This window comes from Coregonus lavaretus (assembly GCF_964263955.1).
Source record: "Coregonus lavaretus genome assembly, chromosome: 15".
Classification (NCBI taxonomy): Eukaryota; Metazoa; Chordata; class Actinopteri; order Salmoniformes; family Salmonidae; genus Coregonus; species Coregonus lavaretus.
In genome coordinates this window covers 10,198,980-10,222,194 of record NC_140002.1, presented here as the reverse complement: position 1 = coordinate 10,222,194, position 23,215 = coordinate 10,198,980, and the positions used below count along the sequence as shown (strand labels likewise).

The 23,215-nt window shown below is 40.0% G+C and overlaps 1 protein-coding gene across 2 annotated transcripts; it reads left to right on the top strand.

Moving 5' to 3' along the window:
- The first annotated feature begins 4,740 nt into the window (after nt 1-4,740).
- On the top strand, nt 4,741-21,994 carry mpzl1l (myelin protein zero-like 1 like). Of its 2 annotated transcripts, none has more exons than XM_084178765.1 (6): nt 4,741-4,906; nt 6,191-6,363; nt 8,946-9,159; nt 9,462-9,591; nt 16,281-16,389; nt 18,410-21,994. In XM_084178765.1, the coding sequence occupies exons 1-6, from the start codon at nt 4,834-4,836 to the stop codon at nt 18,509-18,511; spliced, it is 801 nt and encodes a 266-aa protein (XP_084034891.1). In that variant the 5' UTR covers nt 4,741-4,833; the 3' UTR covers nt 18,512-21,994. The 2 variants fall into 2 exon arrangements, with proteins under 2 accessions (XP_084034891.1, XP_084034890.1); XM_084178764.1 differs by having other exon boundaries at nt 16,281-16,401.
- Nucleotides 21,995-23,215: the final 1,221 nt, after the last annotated feature.

Here is a 23,215-nt window from a genome sequence, read left to right as displayed (position 1 = left end):
CATTGAAGATGAAACGTGGCTGGGTCTTTCAGCATGACAATGATCCCAAACACACCGCCCGGGCAACGAAGGAGTGGCTTCGTAAGAAGCATTTCAAGGTCCTGGAGTGGACTAGCCAGTCTCCAGATCTCAACCCCATAGAAAATCTTTGGAGGGAGTTGAAAGTCTGTGTTGCCCAGCGACAGCCCCAAAACATCACTGCTCTAGAGGAGATCTGCATGGAAGAATGGGCCAAAATACCAGCAACAGTGTGTGAAAACCTTGTGAAGACTTACAGAAAACGTTTGACCTGTGTCATTGCCAACAAAGGGTATATAACAAAGTATTGAGAAACTTTTGTTATTGACCAAATACTTATTTTCCACCATAATTTGCAAATAAATTCATTAAAAATCCTACAATGTGATTTTCTGGATTTTTTTACATCGTTTTGTCTGTCATAGTTGACGTGTACCTATGATGAAAATTACAGGCCTCTCTCATCTTTTTAAGTGGGAGAACTTGCACAATTAGTGGCTGACTAAATACTTTTTTCCCCCACTGTATATATTCAACTACAAGGGTGTACTAATGAGCTATGATTTTTTTTTTTCATAATAGAGGATTACTGAAATAAGATTGTTTCAGTGTAGATAAGGGAATGCCTATTTAAAATGAAAACATGCCAGCCAGACAAGCCAGTGTATTAATCAAATGTATTTGCATATGAATGGAGTGGAAATTAGCTGACTTTGGGATCTGTAAGGTAAGTAACATTAATGTGGGGGGGCATCGAAATGATATACTTTTTTACCCCGATGCCTGTTTATTCATAAAAAGCAGAAGATGGTAAATAACATTAATCGCAATGGCCTATGCAAATTAATAGGAAAACAAAAGCTTATTAATAGGAATACATTTAGCCTATTTGGTAACAAACATAACGTGGGGAAAAATCAGGATCCTAGTCAGGCTATTGTTTGTCAAATTCAGATTAAATATAGGTCTTCATGTGTATTAAATCTGTAGGTGATTGTGGGCTAAATCAATGACAAACAGCTGAAATGTTCAGGCTTCATCATGATCTGTGATCAAAACAGGCTGGTGTGTTTTCGGTTCCGTTTAGACTAAGGTTATGCATAAGAACGCAACTGCACTGAAATGAATAGCCTGATTCAATACAATTCTCCTGAATAAAAATGTATCTGTTAAACTGTTTGGTCTATGCATAGACCCATACTGATTCTATCTTTTTGGTATTTTGCGGTAAGCATAGCCTACCACTAATATTTTAAATTGCGGAGCATTTAATAAACCAACCACATTTTCCTGTGATGTTGAGGCTGAGCGAGACCTTCAATAGGCTAGTAGACTATTTTTCTAAGGCTAAGCAAACAAGGGATAGCATATGCTTTTTGCCTATATCGTCACATACCCCCTCAATTCGAGCCCTGTCTCCACAGAAATGTATAGTCTAAGGATTGCATGGTGACAGTGATTGTGTCTGTTAAACTGGTAAACTAGTAAACTAGGAACTCGGGGGGAAAAATGAGGTCAAATCATGACATCAGTGATTTTCAGGTCAGATAAAGATGCCAGAGTTTCTGAACGGTCAGTTGGATGACCGTTCAAAACTATTTTTCCCCTCATTTTTCTCAGAGTTCCCAGTTGTCTTGAATGTGCCACTACAGACCTAGGCTACCTCTTATTTCTGAATAGGGCTGTCTGTATTGATGTGAGAAATAGGCATATCTACACACTAATGGTGGCTGGCTGCGATATCAACTAGCCTAATAATTGTTGTATTGAGGTGATATGCCTATTTTAGCTAAATCTACAAATGAAATTGATTAGATTACTCTGGCAATTATTTAATTTTTTTGCAAAATCATGTACATGTAGACGTCATGTAGACGTTTGTAAGGCGTTCATGATGAGATCTTTAGTAAACTAAACAGACACTTAAACTAACACGTGACGCATAACACATGCAGACGTTTTAAGGCGTTCATGGTAAGATCTTTCATAATAAATGTAAATGCAAACTGAGCCACATTACACGACGTGAACATTATGTCTACATGACGTGTACGTGTCATGTGACGTGACCACGTCGGCAGGTTGATGCCTTAGAAAAAAAACTCCATTGACAGTCTACGTTAATTTATGGTGCTAGAAAGATGTTAGGTGGATTTAGGCGGGCGAGCCAATAGCAAAAGCCTCTGAGGTCGAGGGTGAGTTTGAGCTCGAGTAAAGGACGCCCAGGTAGCGAAGAAGGACCGAAGTTTATTGCTCATATTTTATCGAAAGCGCTATGAATAAGTGCAGAAAGGGAGAGTAGGAAGGTAAATGGAGTCCCTTGAGAAAGTAAGAAACAGATGTATGTCAGGAGAAGTGCAGTATTATCATAAGGAAATGTATACCTGGATGACGGAGGAGGAATGGAAGGAAAAAGAGAGGCAGATGAGGTCTAAGAGAGAGAGGGAGGAAGACTGTGAGCTTGAGTCTGTTAAAAATGGCGGGGAAAAGGGAGAAGGTTTGTTAAAGAAGAATGGTAGGAAATGTAAGCAAAGTGAGCTGAAGGCAGGAGGAGAAATAGAAGTGAATGAGGGTGAAGTATCGGAGGTGGAAGGTGTGGTGAAGTACTCGGAGCCCGAGGATTGCACAGAGGGTCAGGAGGAAGATGAGTCTGTGACAGTAGGAGTGAAGTTTTTGGAAAAAAGTGGAGCCTTGCCTTTTGGCTGATCCATTTGTGGTTTCAAGATGGGTGAAAAAAGCGTTGGGTAAAGTGGAATCGGTGAGGGTAACCAGAAGTGGTCTAGTGATAATTGTTTGTATTTCTGTTGGTCAGAGGGAGAAGGCGCTCAGATTTAGACAAATGGGGGAAAGAATGGTGAATTGTTTCGCTCTCAAGAAAAGGGCGCCATTGAAAGGAGTGATTACTGGTGTAGCAGTAAATGTAAAAGTTGACCAACTGAAGGGGAAGATTCCCGGTGGGTGTGATGCTCGTCGTTTGGTGCGACACAAACAGGGGGTTGAGAGTGGGGAAACAGAGGAGTCATTGTCTGTTCTTTTGAGTTTTAAAGCTGAGTCTTTGCCTGATAAAGTGAAGTTAGGGTATATACAGTAAGTTATCCTGTACAAGCTTATATGCCGAATACATTACGATGGGCATGTGGCAGCAGTATGTAGGAGGGAGGTTCCAAGGTGTGAGAAGTGTGCAGAAGGGCATGAGACAAAGGAATGTGTAGCATTGGGGAAAGTAGTGGTATGTGATAATTGTAAGGGTGCCCATGGGGCTGGGGATCAGAAATGTCCTGTGCGAGAGAGGCAGGTTGAGGTTTCCAGGGTAAGAGTAGTGAAGAAGTTGACATATGCTGAGGCAGTGAAGAAAGTAGAGGAAGATGGCTCAAGGGGGAGGAATGGTGAGAGTAGTAGAGATGTACCAATGCAGAGGGATAGGACAACAAGTGATATATGTTTCAGTAAGATTGGATTTTTAGCATTTATAGCAATGGTTATTAATTGTACTGCAGGGATGGAACGTAAGTCTAAGAAAATTGAGGTTGTGGTGCGAGACTTGACATCAGAAGAGTTACAGGGAGTGTTAAGTGGTGATGTTCCATCATCTTAGGTTGAGGGCATGAGGTAGGAATGAATATATTTAAATAGTGGAGTGGGGTGGTGTTAATTATTAATAATCATTTTGAATTTGTGAGTGTAGTGTTATTTTATTTTTCAAGCAAAATATAAGGGAGTTGTACACCAGTCTAGTACATTTTACATTTTAGTCATTTAGCAGACGCTCTTATCCAGAGCGACTTACAGTTAGTGAGTGCATACATTTTTATTTTTATTTTTTCATACTGACCCCCGTAGGTGGCGGTAATGCAACAAATTGGATACCAACCGCCGTTGAAGAAGAAGAAGAAGAAGACGTTAGGTGACTTGGTGAGAGGTATCAGTAGCTTCACGAGGCTTAATTCTGGCACGAATCACCCCCCATACTAACAGTTTGTGGGCACGGTTTGTCACCATTATAGTGCAATTAATGTATTGTTTAGTGTTGTGTAGTGACTTTGCTGGCATACATTAAAAAAAATGTTTTGCGTTAGTCCCACCAAGATTTACATGCTAAAATCGCAACTGCATATACAGTATATTGTAAATCAATATAAGGTTCCAGACGTGCCTCGATCGCTGCAGGCTTGTAGAGGCCACTGGAAACTGTGGATGGATGTAATGCAGTTTGTCCCCACAGGATGGCAGGACGTGTCAATGAAAAGTAGTCTATGGATTGTTGGTACGCAGTTTTACCAGAGATTTCATTTAACACATCAGGAAAATTATGTAATGTCGAACTTCTACCATGTTCTGCAACTTGATTATCTTTAACTGTAATTAATCAATGATTACATAGTTTCATCATTGGAACTGAGATGACTGCCAATACTCAGTGGTATGGCAATAGAGATCTATTACTGAGTCTAAACAAAAACATATTCATTTTCTTCGCTTTGGCTAGCTAGCGCTAGAGATACGCAAGTTCGGAAAGCCACCGAAAAACGCAGTGGACATGACTGTGGGAGAAGGAAAATTCTATTTACTTCACCTCGCGTGCCGAATTATGGGTTTCCACTTTGGTGCATGCGATTTAAAGCAACTCCACCCGCTTGGTGCTCCGCGTGATATAAATCGATCGCACATTATGGGTCATGGTCTTTCCAGTCATACTAGCGCGTTTCCTGTTTTCTTTTTTTCACACAGGAAGAGGGTGCATTGGATGAGCAGCTGGACGTTGGTTAATGTTGGACCAAAAAACAGGGAGGGGGAGATATTGATGCATTCTAAGTTATGGAGCTAAGACGGACAAACCCCGCATGCAATTGTGTTTTACTATGTGGAATAACGTTGTGTCTCTTTTTCGGTAAGTACTGGCTACATTTTTAAAGAAGCTAATAACAATCTGATCGCTATAGTTGATAGCTAGCGAGTAGCTATAGTAGTTTGCATGCTAACTAGTGGCTAGCAAAATATGCGTTAGCTGGCTAGCTAAACAGACGATAACATAGCTAGAAGTGCATGACTTGGTACGATCGTCGTATTTCCAGACAAGGTGTGTGACGCAAATATTAACTATAGAGTGCCTGTTAGCTAGCTTGCTAGTTATATGGTTAGCTAGTTTGCTACATTCTTGACCTATAGGGTCTGGTTAGCTTGGTTTGTTGGTAGCTAGCTAGAAATGCTAACCTAGCTAACACAAAACCAAATAATATCAAAATACACGCGATGAAGCGCGTGTTGTTGTGAAATGTGTCACGTGTTGTTGACATAATGACCTCAAAACATTTCTGAATAATTTTTTTTGGCATGATGAGTAAGAATTGACCAAGTTATTGGCTAAATATGACTGATTCATAGTCTGCGGACAGCAAGTAAAACACATTTTACTTAGCTAATGTCATTTTTTTATGAAAAGTTATAATAAAATCTTTCAGAAATTATTATTGTAGCGCATCATTTGTAGTCTACTATACTTTTGAGATACAACAATAATATCATATCGCTTCCAATGTACTTGGTTTCCATTAGTGTGTTGCTTGCCCAGGCTGTGTTGGGATGAAATTCAAAGGCTTTGAGGGAAAGTGTCCACCTGTTTTATTATTGCATTCTGCACTGTCAGCATGTTTTTGTCACACTACATGCCTTCCTCCCTGACCTGGCTCGTTCTAAATGGAGAAGGTTGCCAAATATGTACAGAAATCTGTTTAACAACCCACTTTTACCTATGCAAAACTAGTTAACAACAGAGCTCCCGAGTGGCGCAGCGGTCTAAGGCACTACAGACCCTGGTTCGATTCCAGGCTGTATCTCAATTCGGCCGTGATTGGGAGTCCCGTAGGGCGGCGCACAATTGGCCCAGCGTCGTCCGGGTTTGGCCAGGGTAGGCGGTCATTGTAAATAAGAATTTGTTCTTAACTGACTTGCCTAGTTAAATAAAGGTTAAATAAAAAAATTAACAGAGAATAAGAAGCAAATGCGTCTATCCTTTTTTCTGCTAGCTGGAAATGACTTAAGCCTAGCAACTATAAAGCATAAAAGCTTTGATGTAGGCTATACATTTAAGTGGCTATAGAGCCACAATGCCCTCCCAGCTTCTCAAATTTGAATACATTAAGCAACAAACTAAATGTTGGTTCTTTATCAACAGGTACAAATCTAACAGCGGCCATAGAGTTGTACGCCCCGGCGGAGGTGCTGGTTGAGAATGGCACCACGGGGATCCTCAAGTGTTCCTTCAAGTCCAGGGAAGTGATCAGTAGCGCAGCCACAGTCACCTGGTCGTTTCGCCCAACGGGATCCGACCCCGGAAGCGCCGTTTCCGTGAGTGATTTCTTTCTCTGGGTCCATGAACAATTCCCAAGACGTTTCTCTCAGATCTTCCACCGAGGAGTGTTCTAGCACAAAATGTTTCCTCTTATTATTTAGGCCCACTGCCACAGAAAAGAGCGAGGGAGTATGTGTGCGTGTGTTTGTGACTGGTCCAATGAAAGGAAATGAGCCTGAGGAGTGTTGTGTTATGTTATAGGCCACTTCTTCCTGACCATCTGCCTCCTTCCATTTCATGTTTCTCCAAACTTAAAGGAAAACTCCATCCAAAAATGATCATTTGGTATTTGTTTCATTAGTCCATTGTTGATATAGTCCCAAAATGTTTAGCATGTCTGCAATCAAGTTTTCAAGATATTTAACTTTCAAAATACAGAAATACAGCCAGTATTTTCCTTCTGTATTTTGAAAGTTATGTATCTTGAAAGCTTGAATTTAAAATGTATTACATTTAGATTTGGTGTCACTGGCCTACACACACAATACTCCATAATGTCAGAGTGGAATTATGTTTTTAGACATTTTTTTACAACTTCATTAGAAATGAAAAGCTGAAATGTCTTGAGTCACTAAGTATTCAATCCCTTTGTTATGGCAAGCCTAAATAAGTTCAGGAGTAAACATTTACTTAACAAGTCACATAATAAGTTGCATGGACTCACTCTGTGTGCAATAATAGTGTTTAACATGATTTTTGAATGACTACCTCATCTCTGAACCCCACACAATTATCTGTAAGGTCCCTCAGTCGAGCAGTGAATTTCAAACAGATTCATCCAAGAAGACCAGGGAGGTTTTCCAGTGCCTCGCAAAGAAGGCCACCTATTGGTAGATGGGTAAAAAATAAAATAAAAAGCAGACATTGAATATCCTTTTGAGCATGGTGAAGTTATTTATAACACTTTGGATGGTGTATCAATACACCCAGTCACTACAAATATACAGGTGTCCTTCCTAACTTAGTTGCCGGAAAGGAAAGAAACCGCTCAGGAATTTCACCATGAGGCCAATGGTGACTTAAAAACCTTTACAGAGTTTAATGGCTGTGATAGGAGAAACTGAGGATGGATGAAAAACATTGTAGTTACTCCACAATACTAACCTATATGACAAAGTGAAAAGGACGCCTGTACCGAATAAAAAATATTCTAAAACATGCATCCTGTTTTCAATAAGGCACTAAAGTAAAATTGCAAAAGATGTGGCTAAGAAATTTACTTAATGTCCTGAATACAAAGTGCTATGTTGGGGCAAATACAACACATCACTGAGTACCACTCTTCATATTTTCATGCATGGTGGTGGCTGCATTACGATATGGGTAGACAAATTCACCGTTCAGCAGGACAATAACCTAAAACACAAGGCCAAATATACACTGGAGTTGCTTACCAAGAGGACATTGAATGTTCCTGAGTGGCTTGAAAATCAATGGCAAGACTTGAAAATGGCTGTCTAGCTATGATCAACAACCAACTTGACAGAGCTTGGGGAAAAAAAAAATATATATTGTACAATCCAGGTGTGCAAAGCTCTTAGAGACATACCCAGAAAGACTCACTGCTGTAATTACTGCCAACGGTGATTCTAAAATGTATTGACTCAGGGGGTTGAATACTTACTTCATGCTTTTCTTTAAAATACAAATGTTAGAATTTTTTCCACTTTGACAAAAATCAATTTCAATCCAATTTTAATTTAACACAACAAAATGTGGAAAAAGTAAAGGGGTGTGAATACTTGCTGAAGGTACTGTATTTTCGCATTGCTGGGATTTATATGGAAATGGCAGGAACAAGCAAAACTATTCCCATTTCCCTCCCCTAGAGACCTAGCTAGCTGGCTCATCTTGCTCGTAATGATGCACTTGTATCCGGCCTCGTAACAGAGTGCAGTTGGAGAGGGCGTCACCAACACCAATACTAGTCCACACAGCTATCTGTCCCTCTCATCTTTTAAACAAATTGACTATTGAGGATATCCGTCTTGTCATGTAAATGCTAAACAAAATCAGTTTGGTACAGTAGTAGATGCAAACATACCACCGAGTATCAGGGGAATATTTGATGTTTTGCTGTTGCTTGGCAAAAGTGCCCAGTCATGTAGGTAAGCCATAAGCTTACAACGGTTAAACCTGTTTGCTTGTCTTTCCCATTTCTGTTATGAGTCATTAGCTATGTCCCAAATGGCACCCTATTCCCTATATAGCCTAGTATACCACTTTTTATTTATTTATAATTTTCTAGTCATTTAGCAGACGCTCTTATCCAGAGCGACTTACAGGAGCAATTAGGATTAAGTGCCTTGCTCAAGGGCACATCGACAGATTTTTCACCTAGTTGGCTCGGGGATTAGAACCAGCAACCTTTCGGTTACTGGCACAACGCTCTTAACCACTAAGCTACCTGCCGCCCCTACTACTTTTGACCAGAGCCCCATGAGCACCGTCAAAAGTAGTACACTATAAAGGGAATAGGGTGCCATTTGGGACACTGACATTGTGTGCAATTCTTCCACTATCTATTTTCTCTTCAGACATTCTTATATTGACCCCCCCCCCAATGTCTTTTTTGTAGATTTTCTATTACACTTCTGGCAAGCACTACCCAGGGAGCGTGGCTCAATTCAAAGACAGGGTGAAATGGGCGGGAGACCTGAACAAAAAAGACGCCTCTGTCCATTTAATTAAGGCACAGTTCAATGACAACGGCACCTACTCGTGTGCCGTGATTAACCCGCCCGACATATCTGTCACCGCCGCTCAGACACAGCTCAAAGTCGTCATCAAAGGTAAACTTGCAAACGGATTCACAACAGTACAGCAACACTCAAGTCACTTTTCAGCAGGAACTGACCATGCTCTCTCACATTGAAGAATGACTTGGAATAAAAACTGCCAACTGAGCGATTACCAATATCTTAATAACCAGGGGTTGAGAAACACTCATACAAGAGATTAACCATTTTAACACTAACACTGATATAATGCCTTGAAAACATTGAACTGGCAGTATTGACACAGCTGTGACTTTGTAACATAATTGTAATGTTATATGACAACGTTTCAATGCTTACGTTGTCTTGTTTTGCAGAGTCTCTCCCTCAGAACAGCACTGCTGTCATAGTGGGCGCCGTGTGTGGCGCTGTCATCGGGCTCATTCTCATCGCCGTGGTTACCTGCCTGATCATCAAGAGGCATCAAACCAGTCATGAATACGAAGGGTAAGGCATCCTCCCTTGTATAACCATCGGGGTAGTAGATATCTTTAATAGTACTTTAATATCTGGACTTTGGTCAGTATCAATCATTACACCTGACAATCAGTATCTGTAGAGTATCTTAGAAGGAGGCATCAAAAAATTCAATAATATGAAATATTTGATCAAACAAATGAAATCACACCGGGAACCTTTCTATCCTTGTGATATAATTTTTTGTGTGCGAAGACTACTCGACTCTGTCAAAAACCAATTTACTGCATGCAGTTAATGGCTCTTGACGAGGTCAATGAAAAGGAACTGCATCTCTGAAATTTTCTGAAAGCAACCCTTGCCGTGAATGGAGCTCTACTTTCAACAAATGTTTTCATGGCCTCTTTGGTTGTGGGGTCTGCCTGAATCTCTCTTCTCTCTCCTTCCTAACCTCCCCCCTGGCATGTCTCCTGAGTCACAAACACATACACACACACACTAACGTTCTTAGTCAGCAGACCTTAACACTTAGCCCTACCTCCGCTGCATGGGATATGGGGGTTGGGTTACGATGGCTGTGATTGTCGCTTGTGTCCTCTCTCTTGGAATAATAAAATAACATGTTTGCTATTAAAACATTTGATGTGTTCAAAAAATATTCAATGGTAGAGCATGGCGCTTGCAACGTCAGGATAGCGTGTTCGATTCCCGGGACCACCTGTACGTACTTTTTTTTATGTACGCTTGACTGTAAGTCGCTTTGGATAAAAGCACCTGTTAAATGGCATATGTTATTATTATATATGAATGAAAACTCAGAAGAAAGACGCGGCTGGATTTTCCAGTGTTTGTGTGTTGGCTACGTGGGGTTAGACTGTACCAGTGGTACTTGTAAATGCCCTATAACCATGATGAATTACTTACTGAACTAGTAGGTGTCAGATCTGCTTAGCTCAAATGGGTGCTCCAGGTTTACCATGAGAGACCGGAGTGGAGGAAGTCCCACGATCTCCAACTAGGTGTTTAGAGGGTAGGCTAAATGCCAAGCGTAGACACTTCTCTCTTTTCTCTCTGAATCACATGATTAGTTACAAGGTTTTTCATGACCTAGGCCTAATATAAAGCATGAGTTGACACACCCAAATAAGTAGGGGTGCTGACTAACGGAATAGTACAATTATGAAAACACTCTAAGATAGACTCGCAATGATTTAATGCGTATAAAACACCAAGGTGTGCGACTTTCTTACGTTTTTCATATCACATTACATTCAAACAGATAATTTTTTTAACCACTGTAATCAAAACCATGCATCTAGTCTCAATTCGAGAGAAAAATATATATAATTAGTCTATCATCCAAATCACCATAATTATTGACAACGATGTTGCACGTAGAAAGACCAGAGATGTTGCTTTCCAAGATCTGTCTGTCAATGCCCACAGTGACGGATAAAAACAAAGTGCATCGTTAAGCTTGGCTTGTCATCTAACGTTCATGTTGTTGTCTGCCGCTCACGTCCCTCATCCACTTCTGACCACTAACCCCTTCCTCTTCTGTTTCACTGTCATGTGGCTCTCCTGTTTCCTCTAACGCTACCTCCTGAACAATATACATTGCCTTCAGAAAGTATTCATACCCCTTGACTTATTCCACATTTTGTTGTGTTACAGCCTGAATTCAAAATGGATTAAAAATAAAAAACATTCTCGCTAGGGCTGACCCCATATTGTCGACTGGTCGATTGTTTGGTCGATAGGCTGTTGATCGACCAATATTATTTTAGTAGAGCAGTGGCAAATATATAACTATTTAAAAAAGTTATGGGACATGAGACACCTGTCTGATTCTCGCCTGTCTGAGTGGACTGATCTATTGCGGATGGCACACCAGTATCACCAGTAGTATATTTACAGTAAATTACCATAGTTTCTCATCTACAATGTTTGTTTGGTTACAGTAATTTCTGTTAATGCATTCAATATATTATTATTACAGTCGTACCGTTGTCATTGTAGGAGTGGACACGTTGTTTGCAGGTTTATTTCATTCCAATTATGAGTTACTTTTGTTTGGAGCGCTCCTGTCAATCTTGAGTAAGGACACAAAACCTGGCCTGCGATTACCACTCAGCATGAAAGAGGGAAAATAATTCAAGCTCTGATCCGGTGCAAACGTTATAGAATAGGCCTACCTGATTACTTATCCCTTGCGCAAATAGCCTACTGCTGTGTCTGTCCCGAGCTAACTGGAGTGGGAAACTCTGAGGGCCCAGAATATTTTATACAATGTTGCAAGTTTGCTAGAATATTGGCAATGGCAATAGAAGTTACGTGTAGATTTGTATCATTTTCATTTAGATAGAATTTTGATTAACCACATGACATTGATTTTGAGATATAAAGACATTATTATAAATGAAATGAAACTGTTCCACGAAAATGTGCATATGAAAATCATAACTGGCACGCGGATCAATAGAAATGGTATGATTACTTGGCACTCCAAATGGAAAAGGTTACCGAATGCTGGTGTAGCCTATTACCGGCAACTTCAGGAGCGGAGGGAACAGGTTTTTTTCATCTGGTTATGGGAAATATGAGTCTCTGCTTCCCTCTTTAGTAATTTGTGTGTCTTAATTTTTAATTGCGTTGCTTAAAGCATCAGACAAGCTCAGTAGCCTACATAGGGCTGTCCCCCCCCAAAAAAATCAATGGTCGAAATTTTAATGAGTGTATTTTTCCATATATAGGCACACATAGGGTATGTCTATATATGGAAAAATACACTCTTTAAAATTTCGACCAAACAATTGGTCGAGAGAACAGACGACTCTAGGTCGGCCAAGATTCTTTTGTTGTTGGGGACAGCCCTATTTCTCACCCATCTACACACAATACCCCATAATGCAAAGTGAAAACATGTTTTTAGAAATGTTTGCAAATTTATTGAAAATGAAATGCAGAAATATCTAATTTATATAAGTAATCACACCCCTGAGTCAATACATGTTAGAATCACCTTTGGCAGTAATTACAGCTGTGAGTTTTTCTGGGTATGTCTCTAAGAGCTTTACACACCTGGATTGTACAATATTTGCACATTATTCTTTTTAAGATTCTCCAAGCTCTGTCAAGTTGGTTGTTGATCATAGCTAGACAGCCATTTTCAAGTCTTGCCATAGATTTTCAAGCCGATTTAGGTTAAAACTGTAACTAGGCCACTCAGGAACATTCAATGTCCTCTTGGTAAGCAACTTCACCACCATGCTTGAAAATATGAAGAGGTAATCAGTGATGTGTTGTGTTGGATTTGCCCCAAAAATAACGCTTTGTATTCAGGACATAAAGTTAATTTCTTTGCCACATTTTGCAGTTTTACTTTAGTGCCTTATTGCAAACAGGATGCATGTTGGAATATTTTTTTGGGAAAACCTCCCTGGTCTTTGTGGTTGAATCTGTGTTTGAAATGTACTGCTCGACTGAGGGACCTTTACAGATAGTTGTATGTGTGGGGTAGAGAGATGAGGCAGTCATTCAAAAACCATGTTAAACACTATTATTTCACACAGAGTGAGTCCATGCAGCTTATTACGTGACTTGTTAAGCACATTTTAACTCCTGAACTTAATTAGGCTTGCCATAACAAAGGGGTTGAATACTTATTGACTCAAGACATTTCACAATTTCACTTTGACATGGGGTATTATGTGTAGGCCAGTGACACAAAATCTCAATTTAATAAATTTTTAATTCAGGCTGTAACACAACCAAATTTGGCAAAAGTCAAGGGGTGTGAATACTTTATGAAGGTGCTGTACAAATGCTCTTCAAGTCTCACAAAAAGCTAAATGCTAACAGAGTTTTAAGATTAATTTCTATCACTTAAAAAAAAAAAATCTATAAATTAATATTTTGGAGTCCTAGGCCCATATTCATGACGTGTCTTAGGGTAAGAGAGCTAGTCTAGGATCAGTTTTTACATTTAGACCACAATTAGTAATATTACAGGGGGGGACCTGATCCTAGATCCCTCAAACACAACTCTGGACATCGAAGCCAGTTCCACTGCATTTTTAATTGTTCCCCTCGAATCAGGGACTGATTTAGTGGGTGCAATGAATTATCAGGTAGAACAGAAAACCAGCAGGCTCCGGACCTCGTAGGGTAAGAGTTGAAAATCCCTGTCCTAGATCATCACTCCTACTCTGAGACGGTTGATACAGATCCTGGTTAGATGTGAACCGAGAGATCTTGTAGAGAGTGTACAAACTGACCTTATTATATAGTGCACTACTATTGACCAGCACCAAAATTTGCTTCGGGGGAGTGCCATGTTTGCTCTTCAGTTTAGTTTATTAGGATCCCCATTAGCTGTTGCACATGCAGCAGCTACTCTTCCTGGGGTCCACATAAAACATAAAATACATGACAGAAGTACAGAACAGTTACGTACAAGAACAACATAAGATATTATTACATTAAAATTACAATTTAAAAATCATTGTCAAGGCACCAAGAGACCAAAACAATAAATAAAATAAGTGTGTTTATTGGACCACTGACTGACATTGGTATGACTGACATACAACACTAATCTTTCATGTGTGTGATCACATCATTATCTCATTGGGGTGGGGAATGTTTTTCCCTAATCCACTTCTTTATTTATTGTCTTATCTTATTGACCAATTGATTGTCGCATAGACTATTAGATAAAGTCAATGTTTTTAAGTCAATGTTGTTATGTTAATGCTGTTTCTTAGTCTTTTGCAAAGCTGCAGTAACTTTTCAACTATATTTACAGTTGAAGTCGGAAGTTTACATACACTTAAGTTAGAGTCATTAAAACTTGTTTTTCAACCACTCCACATATTTATTGTTAACACTAGTTTTGGCAAGTCGGTTTGGACATCTACTTTGTGCATGACACAAGTAATTTTTCGAACAATTGTTTACAGACATATTATTTCACTTATAATTCACTGTATCACAATTCCAGTGGGTCAGAAGTTTACATACACTAAGTTGACTGTGCCTTTAAACAGCTTGGAAAATTCCAGAAAATGATGTCATGTCTTTAGCAGCTTTTGATAGGCTAATTGACACAATTTGAGTCAATTGGAGGTGTACCTGTGGATGTATTTCAAGGCCTACCTTCAAACTCAGTGCCTCTTTGCTTGACATCATGGGAAAATCAAACGAAATCAGCCAAGACCTCAGAAAAACAATTGTAGACCTCCACAAGTCTGGTTCATCCTTGGGAGCAATTTCCAAACACCTGACGGTACCACGTTCATCTGTACAAACAATAGTACGCAAGTATAAACACCATGGGACCACGCAGCCATCATACCGCTCAGGAAGGAGACGCGTTCTGTCTCCTAGAGATGAATGTACTTTGGTGCGAAAAGTGCAAATCAATCCCAGAACAACAGCAAAGGACCTTGTGAAGATGCTGGAGGAAACAGGTACAAAGGTATCTATATCCATAGTAAAACAAGTCCTATATCGACATAACCTGAAAGGCCGCTCAACAAGGAGGAAGCCACTGCTCCAAAACCGCCATACAAAAGCCAGACTACGGTTTGCAACTGCACATGGGGACAAAGATCGTACAAAAATAGAACTGTTTGGCCATAATGACCATCGTTATGTTTGGAGGAAAAAGGGGGATGCTTGCAAGCTGAAGAACACCATCCCAACCATGAAGCATGGGGGTGGCAGCATCATGCTGTGGGGGTGCTTTGCTGCAGGAGGGACTGGTGCACTTCACAAAATAGATGGCATCATGAGGAAGGAAAATTATGTGGATATATTGAAGCAACATCTCAAGACATCAGTCAGGAAGTTAAAGCTTGGTCGCAAATGGGTCTTCCAAATGGACAATGACCCCAAGCATACTTCCGAAGTTGTGGCAAAATGGCTTAAGGACAACAAAGTCAAGGTATTGGAGTGGCCATCACAAAGCCCTGATCTCAATCCTATAGAAAATGTGTGGGCAGAACTGAAAAAGTGTGTGCGAGCAAGGCCTACAAAACCTGACTCAGTTACACCAGCTCTGTCAGGAGGAATGTGCCAAAATTCACCCAACTTATTGTGGGAAGCTTGTGGAAGGCTACCTGAAACGTTTGACCCAAGTTAAACAATTTAAAGGCAATGCTACCAAATACTAATTGAGTGTATGTAAACTTCTGACCCACTGGGAATGTGATGAAATAAATAAAAGCTTAAATAAATCATTCTCTCTACTATTATTCTGACATTTCATATTCTTAAAATAAAGTGGTGATCCTAACTGACCTAAAACAGGGGATTTTTATTAGGATTAAATGTCAGGAATTGTGAAAAACTGTGTTTAAATGTATTTGGCTAAGGTTATGTAAACTTCCGACTTCAACTGTATAAGCATCTGCTCATTGTTCCCATACAGATGCATGCCTTGTTAATCTTCCAGGACAGTGTCTCTGCCCAATGTATGTCACTCCTGCCAACCTCTCCTCCCAGCCACTTGGAGCAGTCATTTCAAAATGTGCAGCATAACTCATGTGAAATCTGCCCATCTCTCATTTGCATTTGTATCTGTCTCCCATGTCTTCTCCTGTGTCTGACTGTATGTGTCCATGTCGACCATTTCTCTGTGCGCCAACGCTTCCCGAACTGCACAAAACAAACCACCTTCTCCGATTCATAAACACCTCCCCCGGTGCAAAAACTAGCTGCACCTCAGTGGCAAGAGTGAGCTCCCACGCCACACGCCCGGGGGAGAAGAAGCACGAGTCCAGCTCGGAGGGCTCCAGGTGTAGCAGCCCCTCCGCCCCGGTCCAGGTAGGCGCTACAGTGAGTGACTCAAACCAACCATCCACACCCACTGTTGCACAGGGACACTAACAGGGGGAGAGGGATCCACTAACTAACTATAGCTGAGATGCACTACAGCATTAGCCTATCCCAGATCTAATTGTACTCTTGCCAACTCCATTGCTGTCATTGTTGAGTCAACATTTGGCGTGACAATTCCATAAGTAGTTGGCAAGAGAACAAAAACAGACTAGTACCTAGCTACTACAGCATAGGCCAGGGTTTCCCAAACTCGGTCCTCGGGACCCCAAGGGTGCACGTTTTGGTTTTTGCCCTAGCACTACACAGCTGATTCAAATAATCAACTTATCATCAAGCGTTGATAATTTTAATCAGCTGTGTAGTTAGGGCAAAAAATAACGTGTACCCCTTGGGGTCCCGAGGACCGAGTTTTGGGAAACGCTGGAATAGGTTTTCAAGCTGATCTCTTTGATGGCTTTAGTGTCTGCTTGTCTATCTTCTTTAGTTTTTCATCCATCTGATTTCTGATCTTGGAAACCAGTGTTGTGTTCAGAACAGGAACATTGTAACAAAATGTTGACTTTTCTACCTACTGAACGAGACCCAGGTGGACACACTCCCTAACATACTAGCAGATACCCATAGACTTCCAGTCATTGCGCTAACGCTAGTTAGCATTGGCTCACGAAACTACCTCTAACTTCCTTCAAACTGGACACAGAAACATACAAATGGTATCCACAAGTTCATCTGACTCTGGGGAAGTAGATAACGGGCCTCATTACCAGAATCCCAAAGTATCCATTTAAAACAACTGACAAGCATTGGAGTGTAATGTCCCTTTAAGTCTAAGGGAGAGATCCATAGACATTGCGGCCATCGAGTCCTGGCGGCGGATACCCCTGCTCTACAGACTGACTAAATCAGTGGTCACCAACCCTGGAGCAGGCTTTTGTTCTAGCCCAGCAGTGACCCACCTGATCCAACTAATCCACCTGATCCAACTAATCATCAAGACCTTGATGAATGGAATCAGGTGTTTTGGTGCTGGACTGAAACAAAAGCCTGCACATCCTGTAGTTCTCCAGGACCAGGATTGGTGACCACTGAATGACGTAATACATTTTACAAGTAATGCGTGAGATCACTCTCATTCTGGTTAAGCTCTAAATGCTTATGTCAAGAACAACTGGCTGGAGTGTCACGGCATCCCCTTTTGCAAAGCTGCTGTTGCTGACCTAAGCATGTATAGATGTTCATGTTGTTCCTATGAAGGTGTTATGCATTGCTTATGAAAGTTCAAAGGAGGCCTCTGACGATATTATCAAACACTAATATTGTAGGCCTATGTCTAGGAAAAGGAGAACCTTTATTATTTTTGTGTCTCTGAGAGGCGCTTGTTTGTGGTCGACTTTGCCGGTTGACTGGTTTAGTTTGCTGATCTTGTGAGGGACAGTCTTGAGATGCGCCTCTCCCTCATTACATTAAGAGACGTGTCCACATTCCACCGTCAGCCAAAACATGAAGGTGTAATGTACTGTACTTTGCCGTTGTATGCGTGTTGTTGTTTTCCCCCCATCTATGTTTCGAGTTTTTATGAGGTTTTTTTGGTGTGATTTTTGAGCCCAGTGGTCGGTAGAAATGACTCCCTGAAGATAAGAAGAAAATGGCGCCCTCTTCTTCTACACACTCACACAGCCCAGATGTAGTCCCAAGCTGTGCTAGATGGGAGAAAAAAACAAATGTTTTGTTTTGCGCAACAATCTGGCATTGTTATCTTCATTATCTGGCTTCATTCAGAAGCAATGGGCCAAATATCTTCCATTAACAACACTACTTTGATATGTGTTTGTTATTTGGCATTGCTATCTGCAGTTGTCCCCGCTTAAATCCCACAGCCATTTACGTTTCCTACGGCCATTTGAACTTGACAGCTAAACCAGTGTAACATGTATTGTTATTAACACAATTTTCCTCCTTCCCCTTTGCCTTATCTCCCCACCCATCCATCTGCTCATCACAACAGGGGCCGGTGATATACGCCCAGTTGGATCACTCGGGCACCAAGAACCCCAACTCATTCCACAAGATGGAGCCAGTGGTGTACGCAGACATAAGGAAAAACTGAAACGGGGTGGGGGGAGAACTGGAGACCAAAAGGGAAAGGCCACCATAGCTCACTGCTTTGGGATGGGTGGGGGGTGGGGGCGAGGGGGAGAGGGATTGATGCTGTTTAGAATTATATTTTTTTGTCTCATAAAAACCCTTCTGAAAGCATTTATTGCATGTTCGTGTGTGATACAAAATGTATGCTACCATGGCTTTCAATACAACAATACAACACAGAGATTAGAGAAACACTATAATACATTAACTGCATGTTTAGTAAGTGTAAAATACATAGGCTCAAGTAGTTTTTTCGTTTTTTTTTTTACAATAGAGGGACCATGAGAACAATATGTTAACAATCATCTCAGTCCAACATATTGGATGTTAAATTGATGGTTTAGACATAGGGTTTGGTTATAGAATAGGATACCTGAAATGCATAGCCGTTTTGTCTGCAATCATGCTACCTTCATCTAGTCATGTAAACATTTTTTTACAAGGTAACAATCACGTTAACGCCATATAATATCACTCTGGTACACAGCCATGGAAAGCCTCCTGGTGAAAAGACTTCACGTTAACGCCATATAATATCACTCTGGTACACAGCCATGGAAAGCCTCCTGGTGAAAAGACTTGTGTACAGTTTGTGTATTGCGCTGTAGATTTTAACATTGCATTGTTATATCTATGACTAAAACACTGCCACTGGGTTCGAAACTGAACTGTTCAGCTGAAACAATGATACAAAACAAAATTTTATTTTTTACATTGTTTTTATTGTACAGAAATTATACACTGTTTGCATGTAATTTATTAACTAACCACAACTAATCATGACAATAACCACGTTTGACACATTTTAGTTTTAACATCTGTTTTAGATTATGTAGGTTTGACGTGATCATGTGAGACTGATAATATCATGATGTCCGAAAGAAAATCTTATCTTCCGTCTTTCAGAAGCAATGGGCCAAATATCTTCCTTTAACAAAACTACTTTGATATATCACTGTGCTTTAATATGTTTCTGTTCCAATGATTCACTCTCAATCATGTTTGATTGAAGCAATGCGTTAATAATCAGTTTAAATGCTGTTTTAATCCCTTCCATTTTTTTCTGCAGTAGTCTTACCCCGACCAACATTTATGCATATGGATAGTTAACTATGTAAGATCTAGAGCTCGTTACTGTAATTCATTCTTTTCTGGTCAATGGTAGTATATCTTGGTGTTTTAACAAAATAATCAGTGATGTGTTTCAGAATTCCAATTTGATATTGAGTGTCATTTTTGTCAAATAGTTTGAAAAAGCATGGCTGGTGCTCTGTCTTGATGCTAAACCTCACACTGTCACGTCTTAAAAATCCTTTAAGTATTTACCCACTAGGCACACACTGGTTGAATCAATGAAATTACATAAAAAAATGTGGAATAGACGTTGAATTGACATCTGTGCCCAGTGGGTAGCGTTTTAGTGTTTTTAACTGTATATTTTAGCTGTTGACAAAATGGTTTTGATCACCCAAGAGAGCTAGAGGAGGCGTCATTCCTGTTTTCCAAAGCTGCCTCTTCCACTAGTCCTGCAAAATAAAGCAAAAGTAATTGTTAATCTACATTCCTAAAAATTCATCAAATGCTGGCGCTTATCTTGCTGTCTTGTGCTTGTGCAGTATTAGTATATGTGTGTAGTAGTAGTTGAAGTAGTATTGTCCTTGATTATGAATTATGAAAAAGCTTTTCACTTAGTCAACTCAAATGCTTAAGAAATTATGTGGTGTCAAAGTTTGGATAAGTGCAGTTTACAATACCCATTCCACTGTTACGTCTTAAAAGTGTGAAGTCGTAGTTTGGGCTGTTGAGTAGCCATATTAGCGTGTGTAATTTGGTGCTTGTTTATATAATATCTTATGTTGCAAAACCTGCACTATGGCCGGCGTATCAAAGACCACATGCACTATATGATTTTATTTTCTTCTCTGTGTCCTGTGCTTCTGTTCGATGTCTTAAAACTGGAATGTAGTACATTTAGTGCCTTTTGCATTTCATCTACTAACTTGAACACCTGCTCAATATATATATATATAAAAAAAAATGTAATTCATTTATTTACTTCATTGTATGTACTTTTTATACAGTGCCTTCAGAAAGTATTCATATCCCTTGATTTATTCCACATTTTGATGTTACAGCCTGAATTTAAAATTGATTAAATAATAATTTTTGTTCACCCATCTACACACAATACACCATAATGACAAAGTGAAAACATGTTTTTAGACATTTTTTGGAAATGTATTGAAAATTGAAATTAAATTCACACCCCTGAGTCAGTACATGTTAGAATCACCTTTGGCAGCGATTACAGCTGTGAGTCTTCCTGGCTACGTCTCTTAAGAGCTTTGCACACCTGGATTGTACAATATTTGCAAAACATATATATTTTTTAACTCCCTAGTCCTTGACGATGACAAGCATACCCATAAGTCGCTTTGGATAAAAGCGTCTGCTAAATGGCATATTAATTTAATTAACATAATGCAGCCACCACCATACATGAAAATATGAAGAGCAGTACTCAGTGATGTGATGTTGGATTTGCCCCAAACATAACGCTTTGTATTCAGGACATAAAGTGTATTTCTTGGCCACAATTTTTGCAATTTTACTTTAGTGCCTTATTGCAAACAGTATGCATCCTTCTTTTCACTCATTTAGGTTAGTATTGTGGAGTACAAGTACTACAACCTTGTTGATCCATCCTCAGTTTTCTCCTATCACAGCCATTAAACTCTGTAACTGTTATAAAGTCACCATTGGCCTCATGGTGAAATCCCTGAGCGGTTTTCTTCCTCTCTGGCAACTGAGTTAGGAAGGACGTCTCTATCTTTGTAGGGACCGGGTGTATTGATACACCATCCAAAGTCTAATTAATAACTTTGCCATGCTCAAAGGGATATTCAATGTCTGCTTTTATTTTTTACCTGTCTACCAATACGTGCCCGTCTTTGCGAGGCATTGGAAAACCTCCCTGGTCTTTGTGGTTGAATCTGTGTTTGAAATTCACTGCTCGACTGAGGGTCCTTACAAATAATTATATGTGTGGTACAGAGATGAAGTAGTCATTCAAAAATCATGTTAAACACCATTATTGCACACAGTGACTCCTTGCAATGTATTATGTGACTTGTTAAGCACATTTCTACTCCTGAACTTATTTAGGCTTGCCATAACAAAGAGGTTGAATACTTATTGACTCAAGACATTTCAGCTTTTCATTTGTAAAAAAAAAAGTTATCTAAAAACATAATTCCACTTTGACATTATGGGGTTATTGTGTGTAGGCCAGTGACTCAATCTAAATTTCATCCATTTTTAATTCAGGCTGTAAAACAACAAAATGTGTAAAAAGTCAAGGTGTGTGAGTACTTTCTGAAGACACTGTAGATATACAAAACACTCTGGATCTGATGGTCTAATTTTATATAAAAGCTATTCCTGATTTAAATGTCTGTGTGGTTGTTTACAAAGATTGTATTTTGGGTTGTTTACCAGATGGAATGCTGCTGACCATGCAAGTCAAGTATTTGTAATTCCAAACTTGCTCTACCCATGCACTCCAGGGTGAAGTTTCCCCTAGGTACAGATCTATGATCAGCTTCCCCTACCCCAATCGGAACCGTAACTATTAGTGGGGATAATGCAAAACTGACCTACTCCTACCCAAGCACATTTTGCAATGTTCTGCATGTCATTTACAGAGGTCAGCAGCCAGAGGGGTATCCTACGAAGCAAGCTAGATCTACTCAGGGTTTTCTAAAGCTAACCAGCTTCAGTTAGCTTCACATTTCAGCTCAGACTTCTTCCGTACTAAAACGGTGGATATTGCTTGTCCGTCTGCTGCTAACTCTAGCAGGCTTGTAACTGTGAGTGCATGTCGCACATTGGCTAGTCGAACGCCGAATTTCATTGAGACTGCTGAAATCCATGGGCGAGTCAGTGTCACATTTTTTATTTGTGCTGAAATCAAAATGAAAGAAAAGTTATCTTGCAAATTCAGCAGGCTATGGTGTGATAGTATTTTAGAAGTGCAGTTTTTATTTTATTACTTATCGTTAATGCCGTCTTTGGCGTACTTATCAATGAACAAGCACGTTTTTTTCCCACACATCGATAAAAAAATTCAGTAAGTCATACATTTCAAATGGGAAACTGGGCCCAGGTTAGCTCTGAAGGATTCATTGCCATAGAAATGTAGCTGTCTAAAAGGTGAGCCACTTTCATATGACCGGTTATCCTGAGTTGAACTCCGAGTTGACCAAAGTTACCTCACTAACTCCTCAAACCTGCTTCGTAGGATACCCCTCAGGTCACAGCAGCGCAGCCACTGTATACATATAATCATGTGTTTTAAACATCATTGACAAGAATCCAAGTATTGGGAGCCCAAATCTCTCTCCATTAACTTAACATGGCATTGGATAACATGAATAAAGGCAAATCACCTGGTTTGAATGGTATTCGTCCTGAGGTCTATTTAAAATTATGGAACCAATTCGGTCCACTGTTCCTTGAAGTGATTAACACAGCCGTTCACAAAGGTTCATATGGAAGGGATGTAAATACAGCACTAATTTAGCTTTTATTAAAAAAAAGGTAAAGACGTCACCCTGTGTTCTCGCTGTCGTCCCCTATCTTTGATAAACACAGATATTAAACTTTT

Excerpts from the sequence above, each read along its gene's own strand:
- mpzl1l (XM_084178764.1), top strand. The coding sequence starts at position 4,834 with ATGGAGCTAAGACGGACAAACCCCGCATGCAATTGTGTTTTACTATGT. Across the intron at positions 9,160-9,461 it reads GCTCAAAGTCGTCATCAAAG|AGTCTCTCCCTCAGAACAGC; the intron begins GTAAACTTGCAA and ends CTTGTTTTGCAG. Across the intron at positions 16,402-18,409 it reads CGGTCCAGGTAGGCGCTACA|GGGCCGGTGATATACGCCCA; the intron begins GTGAGTGACTCA and ends TCATCACAACAG.